A 15,011-nucleotide genomic window follows, 5' to 3' on the forward strand; every position below is an offset into this window, starting at 1 on the left:
ACAAGACACATTCTCCCCGCTGAGCCAACACAACCGTTTCATTCTACACATTTTTATTCCTTTAATGCTACTTGCAGTCAGATTGGTAATAAAAAAGCAGACTTGGTGTGCAAAGTCTTAATATCTATCTTCCTGTGTTTTCCAGGGTAAATACGCTCCATAATAACACTTTATGCACCGGGGAGAAGTAATAAAAAGGAAAAAAAGTTACAAAAGTCAGTTTAAAAAGTAAACAAGTATAGCTGAAGATTTAACCCCTTACCGACACAGCCTGTTTTTGCCTTCCTGACAGAGCCCTTTTTTTCAAATCTGACATGTATCACTTAAGTGGGGATAACTTTTTTTTGCTTTTACTTATCCCAGTGATTTTAAGATTGTTTTCTCGTGACACATTGTACTTCAAGTTAGTGGTAAATTTGGGTCGATACAGTCTGTGTTTTTTTGTGAAAAATACCAAAATGTCGTAAAAAAATTGAAAATTTTGCAATTTGCAAAATGTTAAATTTTCTGCTTGTAAGACAAATAATCATACCACTCAAAATAGTTAATAACTAACATAGACCATATGTCTACTTTATGTTTCCATCATTATTTCAACCTCCTTTTAATTTTTTTGGACACTAGGAGGCTTAAAATATGAATAGCAAATTCTCAAATTTTCAAGAAAATTTCAAACACTGATTTTTTTAGGGACCAGTTCAGTTCTGATGTGACTTTGAGGGACTTGTATGTTAGACACCCCCATAAATGATGCCATTTCAAAAACTGCACCCCTCACAGTATTCAAAACAGCATTTTGGAAGTTTGTTAACCCTTTAGGTGTTTCACAGGAATTAAAACAAAGTGTAGGTGAAATTTGAAAATTTCATTTTTTTTGCAGATTTTCAATTTTAATACATTTTTCTAAGGAACACAGTAGATTTTACTAGAGAAATATGACTAAAAATTGATTCCCCCAATTCTTTTGTTTTCATAAATATCCTATATGTGGCCCTAGTGTGCACGTTGACCAAACCACAGGCTTCATAATAGAAGGAGCACCTACTTGATTTTGGAGCCTCCTTTTTATGAGATTATTTTTTAGGCACCATGTAGGATCTAGGCACCATAAGATGCTAAAAGTTAGGAACCCCCCCACAAGTGAAACCATTTTGCAAACTACACCCCTCAGGGAATTCATCTAGTGGTATAGTGTACATTTCAAACCCCCAGGGGTTTCACCAATTGTGGTACAACTGGGCTGTGAAAATGAAAAATTACATTTTTTACACAAAAATGCAGTTCTGGCTCAAAATTTTTCATTTTCACAAGGAATGAAGGAGACAAAGCACCCCAAAATCTGTGCCCCAATTTCTCCCGAGTACGGCAATGCTTCATATGTGACCAAAAAATACCATTTGGGTGCATGGCAGGACTCAGAAGGGAAGGAGTGATATTTGGATTTTGCAGCACACATTCTGGTGGAATGAATGGTGGGTGCTATGTCGCATTAGCAAGACCCCCGAAGCACCAATACAGTGGAACCCCCCCACAAGTGACCCCATTTTGCAAACTACACCCCTCAGGGAATTCATCTAGTGGTATAGTGTACATTTCAAACCCCCAGGGGTTTCACCAATTGTGGTACAACTGGGCTGTGAAAATGAAAAATTACATTTTTTACACAAAAATGCAGTTCTGGCTCAAAATTTTTCATTTTCACAAGGAATGAAGGAGTCAAAGCACCCCAAAATCTGTGCCCCAATGGTACTCTTTACCTAGATGGGCGCCCGCGATTGAAATCGCGGGCGTCGGGGGTAAAAATCGCGGTCATCGCGGGCACATAAAAATCTGCTACCCGCGATGACCGCGATTTTCCCATAGGGAACAATGTTAAAAAGGCTGATTGAGCGCGATTTTCATGTAAAATGCCTCAATGCCCGCGATTTGGCCATAGGAATCAATGTTAAATGGGCTACAGAGCCCAAATAGGCACAATTAACCCTTAAATGTCCCCCCAAATTTTTAACGCCACCCCACGATCCACGCCAACCCGAAGCGTGGCGAGCGCAGCGAGCCCGCGAGGGGCGGCGGTACGCGTCCTCCGACCTTTTCATGCCCTACTATCCACTAGGGCGTAGAGTGAGAATAGAATAGTGTGGCGAGCGCAGCGAGCCACCGAGCCCGAAGCGTGGCGAGCCCCGCGAGGGGACGCGGATACCTTCACAGGTAGACGCGTCCCCTCGCGGGCTTCACAGGTGTCCGCGTCGCCACGGACACCTGTGAAGCCCGCGAGGGGACGCGTATAACTGTGAAGGTATCCGCGTGCGCTCGCCACGCTTCGGGCTCGGTGGCTCGCTGCGCTCGCCACACTATTCTATTCTCACTCCACGCCCTAGTGGATAGTAGGGCATGAAAAGGTCGGAGGACGCGTACCGCCGCCCCTCGCGGGCTCGCTGCGCTCGCCACGCTTCGGGTTGGCGTGGATCGTGGGGTGGCGTTAAAAATTTGGGGGGACATTTAAGGGTTAATTGTGCTTATTTGGGCTCTGTGGCCCATTTAACATTGATTCCTATGGCCAAATCGGGTCCATTGAGGCATTTAACAGTAAAATCGTGTCCATCGGGCCTTTTAACATTGATTCCTATGGCAAATCGGGAGCATCGCGTCGCGGGCATCGCGGGTACATTTATGGCCGGCCGCGACGCGACCGACAAGATTTCCATGTTTAACATGGGTTTCAATGGGAAATCGCGGGCATCGCGTCGGTCGCGTCGTGGCCACACATAAATGTACCCGCGATCACCACGACGGGCGCCCATCTAAGTAAAGAGTACCGCCCCAATTTCTCCCGAGTACGGCAATGCCTCATATGTGACCAAAAAATACCATTTGGGTGCATGGGAGGACTTAGAAGGGAAGGAGTGATATTTGGATTTTGCCGCACAGATTCTGGTGGAATGAATGGTGGGTGCTATGTCGCATTAGCAAGACCCCCGAAGCACCAATACAGTGGAACCCCCCCACAAGTGACCCCATTTTGCAAACTACACCCCTCAGGGAATTCATCTAGGGGTATAGTGTACATTTCAAACCCCCAGGGGTTTCACAAATTGTGGTACAACTGGGCTGTGAAAATGAAAAATTAAATTTTTTACACAAAAATGCAGTTCTGGCTCAAAATTTTTCATTTTCACAAGGAATGAAGGAGACAAAGCACCCCAAAATCTGTGCCCCAATTTCTCCCGAGTACGGCAATGCCTCATATGTGACCAAAAAATACCATTTGGGTGCATGGCAGGACTCAGAAGGGAAGGAGTGATATTTGGATTTTGCCGCACAGATTCTGGTGGAATGAATGGTGGGTGCTATGTCGCATTAGCAAGACCACCGAAGCACGGTGAAATGATGAACCTAATAATCCATAGATGTGTGGTATATTTTAAAGCACTCCTTCATACATAGGCCGGGTTTGTCGGGGCAAGTTTCACAGTGGAAAATAGTTTGCTTTCGTATTCCCTTTTTATAGCAAACTTTGCACCTTTTTTGTGTCCTGCCCTTTTTTCCAGTGGAGGGGATTTCGTTAGGAAAATGCTGCCCTGATACAATACGGGGGCCAGTACTAGAAGTACTGGGGCCAGTACTAGAAGTACTGGGGCCCTCTGCCTGCTGGTTCCCAAATATTAGGCCCTTTATGACTTCCTCTTGAAAGTGCATAAATGTCCCCGTCTGGCTGGTAGAACGGAATAGTACGTAAGCGTTATACAGTGCCATCTGGATGATATACACGGCCAGCTTCTTATACCAGATTTTTGTTTTCCGCAGGGCACTGTACGGCTTCAGTACCTGATCTGAAAGATCCACTCCGCCCATGTACTTATTGTAATCAAGGATACAAATAGGTTTTGAGGTGTGGGTACTGGTACCTCGTACAGGGACGAAGGTGGTACTGTCTCCGTGAATTGTTGTCAGTATAAGGACATCCCTCTTGTCCTTATATTTGACCAACAACATATTTTCGGTGCATATTCCCCTGCTTTCACCCTTTCTCAGTAATTGGGCAACGTGCGTTTTTGGGAGGCCTCTTTGGTTCTTGCGCACAGTACCGCAAGCTGCTGTACCTCTTGAACCAAGGGCCTTAAACAGGGGGATGCTGGTGTAAAAGTTATCCACATAGAGGTGATAACCCTTATCCAGGAAGGGGTGCACTAAATCCCAGACAATCTTTCCACTAACACCTACGAGGGAGGGGGGGCATTCTGGCGGTTCAATTCTTGTGTCCTTCCCTTCATATACCCTAAACCTGTGGGTGTACCCTGAGGTACTTTCGCACAGCTTATACATTTTTATGCCATACCTTGCCCTCTTATTGGGAAGGTACTGGCGTAATTTAACCCTTCCTTTAAAATGTATAAGTGACTCGTCTACACAAATGAATTTTTGGGGTATGTACATCTCAGCAAATTTGGCGCTGAAATGATCAATGACCGGCCTGACTTTGAATAGCCGGTCAAAGGTGGGATCATCTCTGGGTGGGCACTGTGCATTATCGCTGTAATGCAAAAATTTAAGGATCGTCTCAAAACGAGTCCGGGTCATGGCCATACGATGAAGTGGGGTGCTGTACAGAACATCTGTACTCCAATATTGCCTAATTTCTGGCTTTTTAACTATGCCCATATGTAACACCAGACCCCAAAACGTCATCATCTCTACTGCTTCTACAGGGGTCCACCTAGCAAATGATGACGTGGGGTTTTGGGCAATAAACTGCTGGGCATATAAATTACTTTGGTCCACCATTAAATTTATAAAATCATCAGAGAAAAAGACTTTGAAAAAGTCAATTTCTTTGAGGCCTGTACTATCAAATTGGATTCCTGGGTTGGCCAAAAACTCAGGAACCTGGGACTCAAAATTGTCTGGTGGTGGGGTCCATACGAGATCAATCATTGGGGGGGGGGGGGGGGGGGGGTGTCTCAGCTGCTCTACGGGGGCGTCTTTGAGGGGGTCCCTCATCACTAGAGGAGGAAGAGGAGCTTAAGACAAATGCCAATTCATCGCTTACTTCACTGGCTGTGTCAGTGTCAGAGGCAAGAAGGGCATATGCCTCCTCCGCTGAAAACAGTCTTTGCGATGATTGGGACATTTTAATTATTTTTAAGTGTAGTGTTTCAACACGTGTATAGTGTAGGGGGGGGTACAAACTTTATTTCAACACGGGGGTATGTAGTGTGTATGTAGTGCTTTAACGTGTAAGTTTAAAAGAAAAAAAAAAAAGCTCCTGCGCCAAAAATTGAGCACAGATGTTGGTCAGTAACGTCCGTCACTGATCAGCGCTCAGCGGGCACAGGACACCCACAAAAGCACTGTGGGTGTAAAAACAATAAAAAAAAAAAAAGCCCACAGCACTCTCCAAAAAATAAAAATAAAAAAAAAACTGCTGAAAAAAAAATTATATCAACCCTGTGCCAAAAATGCTGTTCAGTGATGTACGTCACTGATCAGCGGCCACAGGACACCCACAAAAGCACCGTGGGTGTAAAAACAATTAAAAAAAAAAGCCCACCGCACTATCCAAAAAAAATAAATAAAAAAAAACTGCTGAAAAAAAATTATATCAACCCTGTGCCAAAAATGCTGTTCAGTGATGTACGTCACTGATCAGCGCTCAGCGGCCACAGGACACCCACAAAAGCACCGTGGGTGTAAAAACAATTAAAAAAAAAAGCCCACAGCACTCTCCCAAAAATTTTTTAAAAAAAAACTGCTGAAAAAAAATTATATCAACCCTGTGCCAAAAATGCTGTTCAGTGATGTACGTCACTGATCAGCGCTCAGCGGCCACAGGACACCCACAAAATCACCGTGGGTGTAAAAAAAATTAAAAAAAAAAACCCCACAACACCCTCAAGAAAAAAAAAACTGCTGATCAGTAATGCACCACTGATTAGCAGTGATGCAACACTGATTAGCAGTGAGGGGCAGCAGGCACACAACTGTGGGTGCAACCTGACAGGGTATATATATAAAAAAAAAAAACTGCACCCCAAAAAAGGTGCTGATCACTTAGTTTATAGCACAAAAGGGGGGCAGCAGGGGGCAGCAGATACAAAATTAAAGCACACAATTTAAATCTCTGACACAATGACGCTGCTGCAGCAGCAGCAGCAGCAGCAGCACAAGGAAGTCACACAAGGAAGTCACACCAGGAGCTGTCACCAACGCTGATCAGGTCAGTATAGGGCACAGATGGGCACGGAGACCGCTCTGCACGCTGTTCCTGACCGGAATGGCGGCTGCAGGGCTGTCTCCGTTATTTCATCTGAGGTGAAATGGCTGTGATTGGTCCGTCGGTCCGACGGACCAATCACAGCCTTTGGGGGCAGGTGGGGTGAGGTGGGGTGACCACCAGTGTCACCCTTACACCCGGTGGTGATTGGTGCTGTACTTTACAGCACCAATCACCACCGATCCCTGGGTCACCGGCGAACGTTATTCGCCGGTACACAGAAAAACGCTGTAATTGGCTGTTCACATTGAACAGCCAATCACAGCGATCGCCGATGGGCGAGGGCATCGCTGCCCCCCCTGGGCAATGAGGGAAGATGTCTGCTGTCAGGGACAGCAGACATCGTCCCTCTGTCACCGCGTCTCTAGACGCGGTGACAGTTAAATGGCATGACGTACATTTATGCTATGTGTCGGGAAGTACATCCCGACCATGATGTAAATGTACGTCAAATGTCGGGAAGGGGTTAAACTAGAAAGGCGCCTAACTTTTACAGAGTGTAATGTGTTCTGACCCCAATAAAGTATTGAAAATATGTCCGGTAATAACCTATTCCTTTGCGGCCGATCAGTTATACAAAAAGGAGACCTTTAGGTTTTAGACCGGCCTACCCAGCATTTCCACCCAGGTTATAAGAATGGTAAAACCTGGGTCACTTTGTATATTTGGGTGACCTGGGTTTAATTTGAAAGCACCAGTCTGGAACTGGGATTGCAACCCTGGGTATGACCCGCATTTGTGATGTGAAAAGGGAATTGAGAGAATGTGATTTAATCTCAAAGAAATCTATTACGTTTTAGGAACACAATTTAACATTCTGTTGTCCTCCGGTCACTAACTAGTCATTTCAAATACGAATTATTGGTCAGGCAATTACCTGAGCATATCAGTTTCCAATGGTCATTTATCAATGGAGTCACAGGCCTTTCAAGTTCCCCTAGCTTGTATTGATCTAGGTAACAAAGACGTCACTTATACCCCCTTTACACCAGAGCCTCAACCCGGGTTATTGCCGCTCCACACCAGGCCGGGGTTGGTGTAAATGGGATCAAAAAGAATAACCCGGGTCCTGTTCCCCGGGTGTCCGACCCGGCAAATGCTCAGGCTCTGACACGGGGCATCCCCGGAGTCAGGGGTTGTGAAAATGGGTAACCCGGGTCATCTGACCCAGCGAACCATTTCCACCAATAGGGGAGCCCATACCTCAGGAGCTGTGGTACTATGCAGACAGCAGTGGAGGCTGGGAGGAGGTGAATGGATGCCTGTGTGCAGCATCCATTCACCTCACAGAACAAAGCTGGGGTGCACGGAGGCTGGGGGCAGTCCAGCAGCTTTCCCAGGTGCTGGGCTTGCTCCCAGCACGTTGGTTGGCGTCGGGGGGATCCAGTCTGACGTCATCTCCAAGCACCAGCTTGCTTATTGTGTTTCAAGCCCTGGAACATATCACATTCCGTGCTTAGTGCATTTCTGGATCTTTGGCCACATGTAACTTTTTGCCGCTTCTCGTCCATTGTGTATCAGGCAGAACATATAGAACTACATGCTTATAATTATATAAATGCATCGCCTTCGGTTAGTAGGTGGTGGCAGAGAACGCAATGTAAGGATTTACTGTTCTAGGGTTGATCAGCCAATCTGTATCCAGTTTATAGACAATTGGAAACCTGTAACCATACAGTAAGCATCACTAATATATTATAATGGACTAGATTGCTCCAATGACTCACATAACACCCAGAAATGCCCAGCGGATAAGCTGCAATATAGCAAACATACCTCAGGGAAAAACTCCTGGGGGAACTTCTCTTTCTCCAGCATTGGGGTGCTCTCTAGTGTGTCTGAGTAGATCTCTTTGCCAGTCACTTTTCTGTACTTTTTTGCTAAAAGAAATGAGACAAATTATAATCTAAAACGGTGTTTCAAACAACAATATTATTGCGGGGATATTCTGGGAAACAGAAGTCTAGCACAAGGTTAGCACTACCCCAAGGTCCCACAAGCTGCAGTCAGGGGCAGGGCAGTAGAGAGCCTGGCCAGGCCCAGGTACTTTTAAGGGGCATGGCCTAATTGCAAGACGTGTGACCATGTACCCTGAGAAAAAAACACTAAAATAATAGGACTTTAAGCACCACTTTGGGTGCAGCCCAGCACACAGCCGCATTCGCTGGGTTGAGAATAGTTGCAGATATTGTGGGCCCCACCATCAGACCTGGGCCCTAGATAACACAGGCATGAAAAAGTACATTAAAACCTTTTAATAATCTATTGCATATAACCGTGATATAAAAGTAAAAAAAAAAGTGTAAAAGGACAACTGCATATTAAACTCTTACCTGTTCAGATATTGACCTTATTCTATTATAAACATTTACTTATATGGCACCAGCATATTATATTGCACTTTAACAATTGGATGTTAACCAGTAAAGTTACAAGCATTGTTTAGTGCTAACCTGACACCTCATTGTTGGCCCATAAAAAATCCCCAATCGGGCAGTAAATGACTGCATACAGTTGAATCCCCCCCTGCAGTACTTAAACTTAAAGACGTAAATTTACGAAGATGGGAGGCCTATTGAAGATTCTACTTATTTATTTAGCACCTTCTAGACGATATTAGAAAGAATCTGACTGGTTGGTAACATCTACAATAAAACTCCCATCTTAGTAAATCACTGTATTAAGATAAAATTTGGAGAGTTACTGGGAACCCAAAGACCGTGTCTTCCACCGATGGCCCGGCCACCGTCAAACTTTCATGCATAAGATACACCCATCGACAGGACAGGTTCCGTATGATTAACCGACGGACGTTCATTGTACAGACACCCATTGACCAACAGTCAAAATACCGACGTGGTCAATATATACCGACATTTATTATACCGGCATGTTAAATTGACCTACACGGTCAAAATACAGACATTTAACAAGTCAACAGCTGTTTATGTTTTTTTGGGGTACTCTTTACCTAGAAGGGCGCCCATCGCGGGCATCGCATGTACATCGCATGCCATTATAATGGCATGCGATGCGACCGATGCCCGCGATTTTACATAGAAATACATGTTAAAATGTAAATCGCGTCGGTCGCATCGCATGCGACCAAAAAAATTGCATGCGATGCGACCGCCGCGATTTCCCATAGGGAACAATGTTAAATGTCCCAATTGACCCGATTTTCCATAGGGAACAATGTTAAATGTCCCAATTGACCCGATTTTCCATAGGGAACAATGTTAAATGGCCCACAAAGGCCAAATAGGCACCCTGAAGTGTGAAATGGCCCCCCCAATTGTGAACGTCACCCCACGATCAACGTCAACCCGAAGCACGGCAAGAGCAGCAAGCGAGGGGCGGCGGTACGCGTCCTACGACCTTTTCATACCCCCACTATCCACGTCGGCGTGGAGTTGAGAATAGAAAGTGTGGCGAGCGCAGCGAGCCACCGAGCCCGAAGCGTGGCGATGCGACCGACGCATTTTTTTACCTTGCGATGCCCAAGATCAAAATCGTGGGCGCCCTTCTAGGTAAAGAGTACCTTTTTTTGTGTGTATGTCAACATAGATGCCATCCAAGTGTACCGCTGTGCTCACCATGCTTCAGGCACGGTGCCACACTGCGCGCGGCACACTATTTTATTCCCCCTCCAGGTGCACTGGGATGGTAAAGTATGAAAAAAGTCTGTTTTTGGGCAAAAATTGCTTGAAAACTCAGGTCGACAAATTGACCTGTCGGCATGTCAAATGTCGGTATTTTGACCATGTTGGTCGATCGAACATGTCAGTATAATGAATCCTGGTATATTGACTGTCTGTATTTTGACCATCGGTCAATGGTGTCGGTATAAGGACTGTCGGTCAAGCGTCCATCGGTAAATTGATTGTATCCAGATAGTGCACTATTTGTGTAGTCTGACCATTACATTTACTGCCTGATTCATGAAGCCCACTGTGTACGGGCGCCAAATGCATTTTAAGACTTAGTTGCGCGTACATGAGACTGTGTGTACCCCTTGCGGGTATGGATCATTAGGTCACCACCAAGTAGGACGAAAAGCATTAGGATGACACCACAAGGTCAACACGGCTTATAGTCGACATGACATCATTAGGTGGACAAGGGTTAGGTCGACAGGGTCATTAGGTCAACATGGGTGAGGTCGACAGGGTCATTAGGTCAACATGGGTAAGGTCACAAGTCATGTCAAGCGGATACGGTGCTACGTTTTAGTGTTTGTCGACACAGTCAACAAACACTAAAACGTAGCACCGTGTCCGCTCTCCATGCTTCAGGCACAGTGCCTCGCTACGCTCAGCCCACTATTTTATTCTCCCACCACACCCTAGTAGTGGATGTTAGGGCATGAAATACCGCCTGTCGGCACACGTCGTGTCAACATGGACACAGAAATGTACCGCTGCACTACGCACGGAACACACCTAATGACCCTGTCAACCTTCCTGCACGTCGACCTACTTGGTGGGGACCCAATGGACAATCTTCTCGTTCCAATATCAGTAGCGACGGGATCGGGCAGGGTAGCCAGCATCGGTAAGTACATACACTTTTGCAGATGCTGGACAACATGCTTCCGCTAGCAAAACCTTCTGTCGACCTGCGTTTACAGATGACTGAGGACATTGGTAATGACCCGTGTGAGCATGCATTGTTAACGATATAATGTGTACACAATATGCAGATCATCGTTAACAATTGATTGTTATAGTGCATATGGTTTAATATAACTTCTAGTCTGTACGACCCTTTAAAGTTTGTGTGGGAGGGAAATAGGTGGGGATACTGGAAGCCAAATGACTATAAATAAATCAAAAAGATTGAGCAAAAGTTCTTTCCGCACTGCAGGGGGAAGATACAATGGTAGGATATAAAGTTTAATTAAAGAAAGTATATTCTAATTTTGATTTGTTTCATGACACTTGTAAAGTTACGCCCTACCTATAATCAATCTCACTCACTGTCTCCTTGATTAAGAACATAAAACGTTTTATGCTCAGAGACCATTAAACCACCGATACGCGGGAGACTGGACACCGTGGTCAGATTCTCCCCAATCCAGCACCGTTCTGGTAACAAAGTTGTTGCCCAGAAATACAATAAAACGGTAATGGTTTTTTAATACTGTTATCTCATTTTATTTCATTCTGTATTACAGATGATGGAGGCTTCTGGCACAGATAAAAAAAAAAAGATTGATGAGATCTAAAACTTTCAATTGCTATCTCTACAGACATGACACTCAAATATCTCACAGCGGCGAGACCCTGTACCCTCAATTATAAGAACAGAGGTAATTTGGCGTTTTACAGTTAAGAAAAAAAAAACATTAATAACACGGTATAAATCGAGCCAATTAGTTCATTTCATGGTTATGGCCACTTTATGACGTTTCAAATTAATTTGATGTAAAGGGCCGATTAATGTGCTCTGGGACGACCATTTACAAAGAGGTGTGCTGGAGAAACGAGCGAGCCATAAATAAGGAAGGTGACGAATCTGGAAGATAACCAATTTGATTTTTTTGTCATATCTATCTAGAATCTTGAAGAAATGTCAATCAGAGCTTCAGAAGAAAACGATTGTTCCAATACACTACAAATGAAGCACGGAATAAGATTTATCTATCTTTTAGGGGAGGGGGAGGGTCAAGACGTATGGCAAAAGCAGAATGACATGGGCTGTTTTGGGTGACTGCAGCAATAGTGTGTGAGGACACAGCTGTAATTCTCTTAGGGCAGTGTTTTTCAACCACTGTGCCGTGGCACACTAGTGTGCCTTGAGCTGTTCTCAGGTGTGCCCCCAGATCTAGAGATGCCCAAACCAGTTTACAGCCACCAAGTTCAAGTGTTATTTACTGGTCTCTTCTTTTCATGTAAAGGGCCAATGTATTTTATTTTTGTTACCTGTGGGGACCAGTGTGATTGTTTTTTATATGGGGGCCAATAGGTTTGTTTTTTTCTTGTGGGGGCCAATGTATTTTGCCCTGTGTGGATCTCATGGTGCGCCTTGGCAATTTTAAAATCTTATTTAGTGTACCGCAAGGTAAAAAGGTTGAAAATCACTGTCTTAGGGGGATATTCAATCTTCAGGTCACGGCAGGCGAGCTTGCTCGCCCGTCGTGACCCAGTCCCGTTCTCGGTCAGCTCGACCGAGAACACGCAGGCGGGATTCAATGTCCCGCCTGCCGGGGAGCGAGAAGGGGGCGTGGCCGCGAGTTGCGGCCGGGAAGTGACGAGATGCAGCCGGCAGCTCGTCACTTCCCGGCTGTTCTCGGCAGAACGAGCCCGACAGCTAGAGATGTCGGGCTCGTTCTGCCAGGAAACCCTGTTCAATGCTGTCGGGGAAGACAGCATTGAATAGGGCCCGTCGAGCATCTCCCCCACGGGAGATGCTCGACGGAGATTGAATATCCCCCTTAACACTTAATTTAATTGTACAGATTATCATTAGAACTACATTAAGGGGGGTATTCAATCTGTGCTGTTATTTCCCGACAGGAGAAATATCGGCAATCACCTATTCAATGCTGCCATTGACTCTGTTTTGTCGGAAAAGGACGCAGATTGTCGAATTCACAGCTGTTTTTCAACAATCCGCATCCATTTCAGACACTAGGAATATTAAATTTTAACTGTCAAGTTTCTGTCAGATCAGACGTAAACGGGCCGGGATTCCAACTGTCAGAACAATCCTACAGTCGGAATCCCAGATGGAATACTTCCCCTACATCTTTATAATATTGTACTATTTACTTTCTCCTCCACATCCAGTCTCACCGCTTTATATATTATTCCCTGTATGTGGCCTTTGCACCTTTTTCTATAGTGTTATGTTTTCGTAATGAGGGGGTATGTGTATGTATGGGACAGAACACGAATGTATGGAGACTGTAGGGAAACGGCCTGGAAGTGACATCACCGACAATAGTGGGAGGGGCTACAGTTCACACCCACTGTCACTAACTGCCAAAGTTATGGCAAATTTTGTCTTTAACCTTCTCCAGCTTTCTAAGGGTTTATTTTGCTCGGATAGGTTTTTGAAATGAACCTGCTGCTCCGATGCCAAAGTAAAAAATAATGTTTGGGTTATAAGTGAATCCATAACGAATTAATACAGCGGAGCAATGTCACTTACCTCTGAAATCATACTGATATACATTCTTTAGAGACTCATGAAGAAAGTAAAAGCTTCCCAGCGCCTGAAGAAACAAGAAAGAAAAAAATAATAATCAGTGATTAGGGAAGCACAGCCTGATAAAATGTATTTATGAAAGACAGAGAACATTAACAGAATAACATTTTCAATAAAAAACTATTGATAAATTTAAAAAAAAAAACGTGAACAAAGAAAAACAATTGTGTAGAATGCATGAATGGGAACGCTGTATAAAAAAATTATAAAACAAAACCGTTAAACGTACTTTTGTGAACAAGAATTTCTACAAAAAACCCCCCAAAACATCTTATTCATGGGTTCAACCGTAAAGCCCATTTCTGTACTCTACAAGGAGGTTGTGCATTAAACTGTCCTTCCAGTTGCGCCATGCTGAAGTCCAACTCGGTATTGATGAGCGCCTTTACATGTAACCTTTGCGCTTAGAAAGCATGCTTTTCACAAAATGTTGTTATAGTATATACTAGCAGCTACTGCTCATAAAAAGGATATTCAACATGTCTATATTCTGTGCACGACTTAAGAAAAAAATGAAGAATAAAATCCTATTTAAATGAAAAAAAAATCTGCTTTAAATCAAAGAAATCTGATTTAAAATTCAATATGCACCTTGTTTTAGTAACACTATTTATTTTTTGAAATGAGAACAGTTACAAAATGAACACAGTAATAGATAGAAGAACTACTATTTGAGGGTAAAATGTGCCTTTTTGCAGATTACACAAAGGTAAGCAACAGGGTAGACACACCAGGAGAGGTAAAACAAATGATTGATGATCTAGGTAGATTAGAGAAATGGTCAAGAGAATGGCAACTACAGTTTAATGCCAAAAAATGCAAAATCATGCACTTGGGTCTCAGAAATACAAAGACTCAATATAGTATAAATGGCACTATAATGGAAACTGCTGAGGAAGAGAGGGATCTAGGTGTCACTATTTCAGGGGACTTAAAAGCAGGTAGGCAATGTAACAAAGCAATGAAGAAGGCAAGTCAGATGCTTGGTTGTATAAGGAGAGGTATCAGCAGTAGAAATAAAGAAGTAATAATGCCACTGTATAGGTCATTGGTACGACCTCACCTAGAGTATTGTGTTCAGTTTTGGAGGCCATATCTCCAGAAGGATATAAATACATTAAAGACTGTACAAAGAAGAGCAACAAAAATGGTGCATGGCCTACATCACAAAACGTACCAGGAAAGACTAAAAGATCTTAATATGTATACTTTAGAGAAGAGAAGGGAAAGGGGGGACATGATAGAAACTTTCACATATATCAAGGGTTTTAACAAGGTACAGGTGGGAGACATTATTCACAGGAAGAGGAGCAACAGAACACGAGGACATGCACTGAAACTAGAGGGAGGAAGATTCAGGGGAAATGTGAGGAAGAATTTTTTCACAGAAAGAGTAGTAGATAAGTGGAATAGCCTCCCATCAGAGGTGGTAGACGCAAATACAGTAGTACAATTTAAACATGCTTGGGATAAGCATATTGATATCCTTACAAAAAAATACGGATCAAATATGGTTTGAGGTAACCTG

General features: G+C 43.9%; 1 protein-coding gene across 2 annotated transcripts in view; it reads right to left on the reverse strand.

Annotated features, from left to right (window-relative positions):
* INPP5A (inositol polyphosphate-5-phosphatase A) overlaps positions 1–15,011 on the reverse strand; it is a 394,465-nt gene that overhangs the window by 168,760 nt on the left and 210,694 nt on the right. For both annotated transcript variants that reach the window (XM_083149447.1, XM_083149448.1), the window contains exons 5-6: positions 13,427–13,490; positions 8,048–8,151 (exon numbers count right to left, since the gene is read on the reverse strand). In XM_083149447.1, coding sequence (XP_083005573.1) covers positions 8,048–8,151; positions 13,427–13,490 — 168 coding nt within the window. The remainder of the gene's footprint in view (positions 1–8,047; positions 8,152–13,426; positions 13,491–15,011) is intronic.

This window comes from Crinia signifera, chromosome 6 (assembly GCF_055691185.1).
Source record: "Crinia signifera chromosome 6, ASM5569118v1, whole genome shotgun sequence".
NCBI classification, from domain to species: domain Eukaryota; kingdom Metazoa; phylum Chordata; class Amphibia; order Anura; family Myobatrachidae; genus Crinia; species Crinia signifera.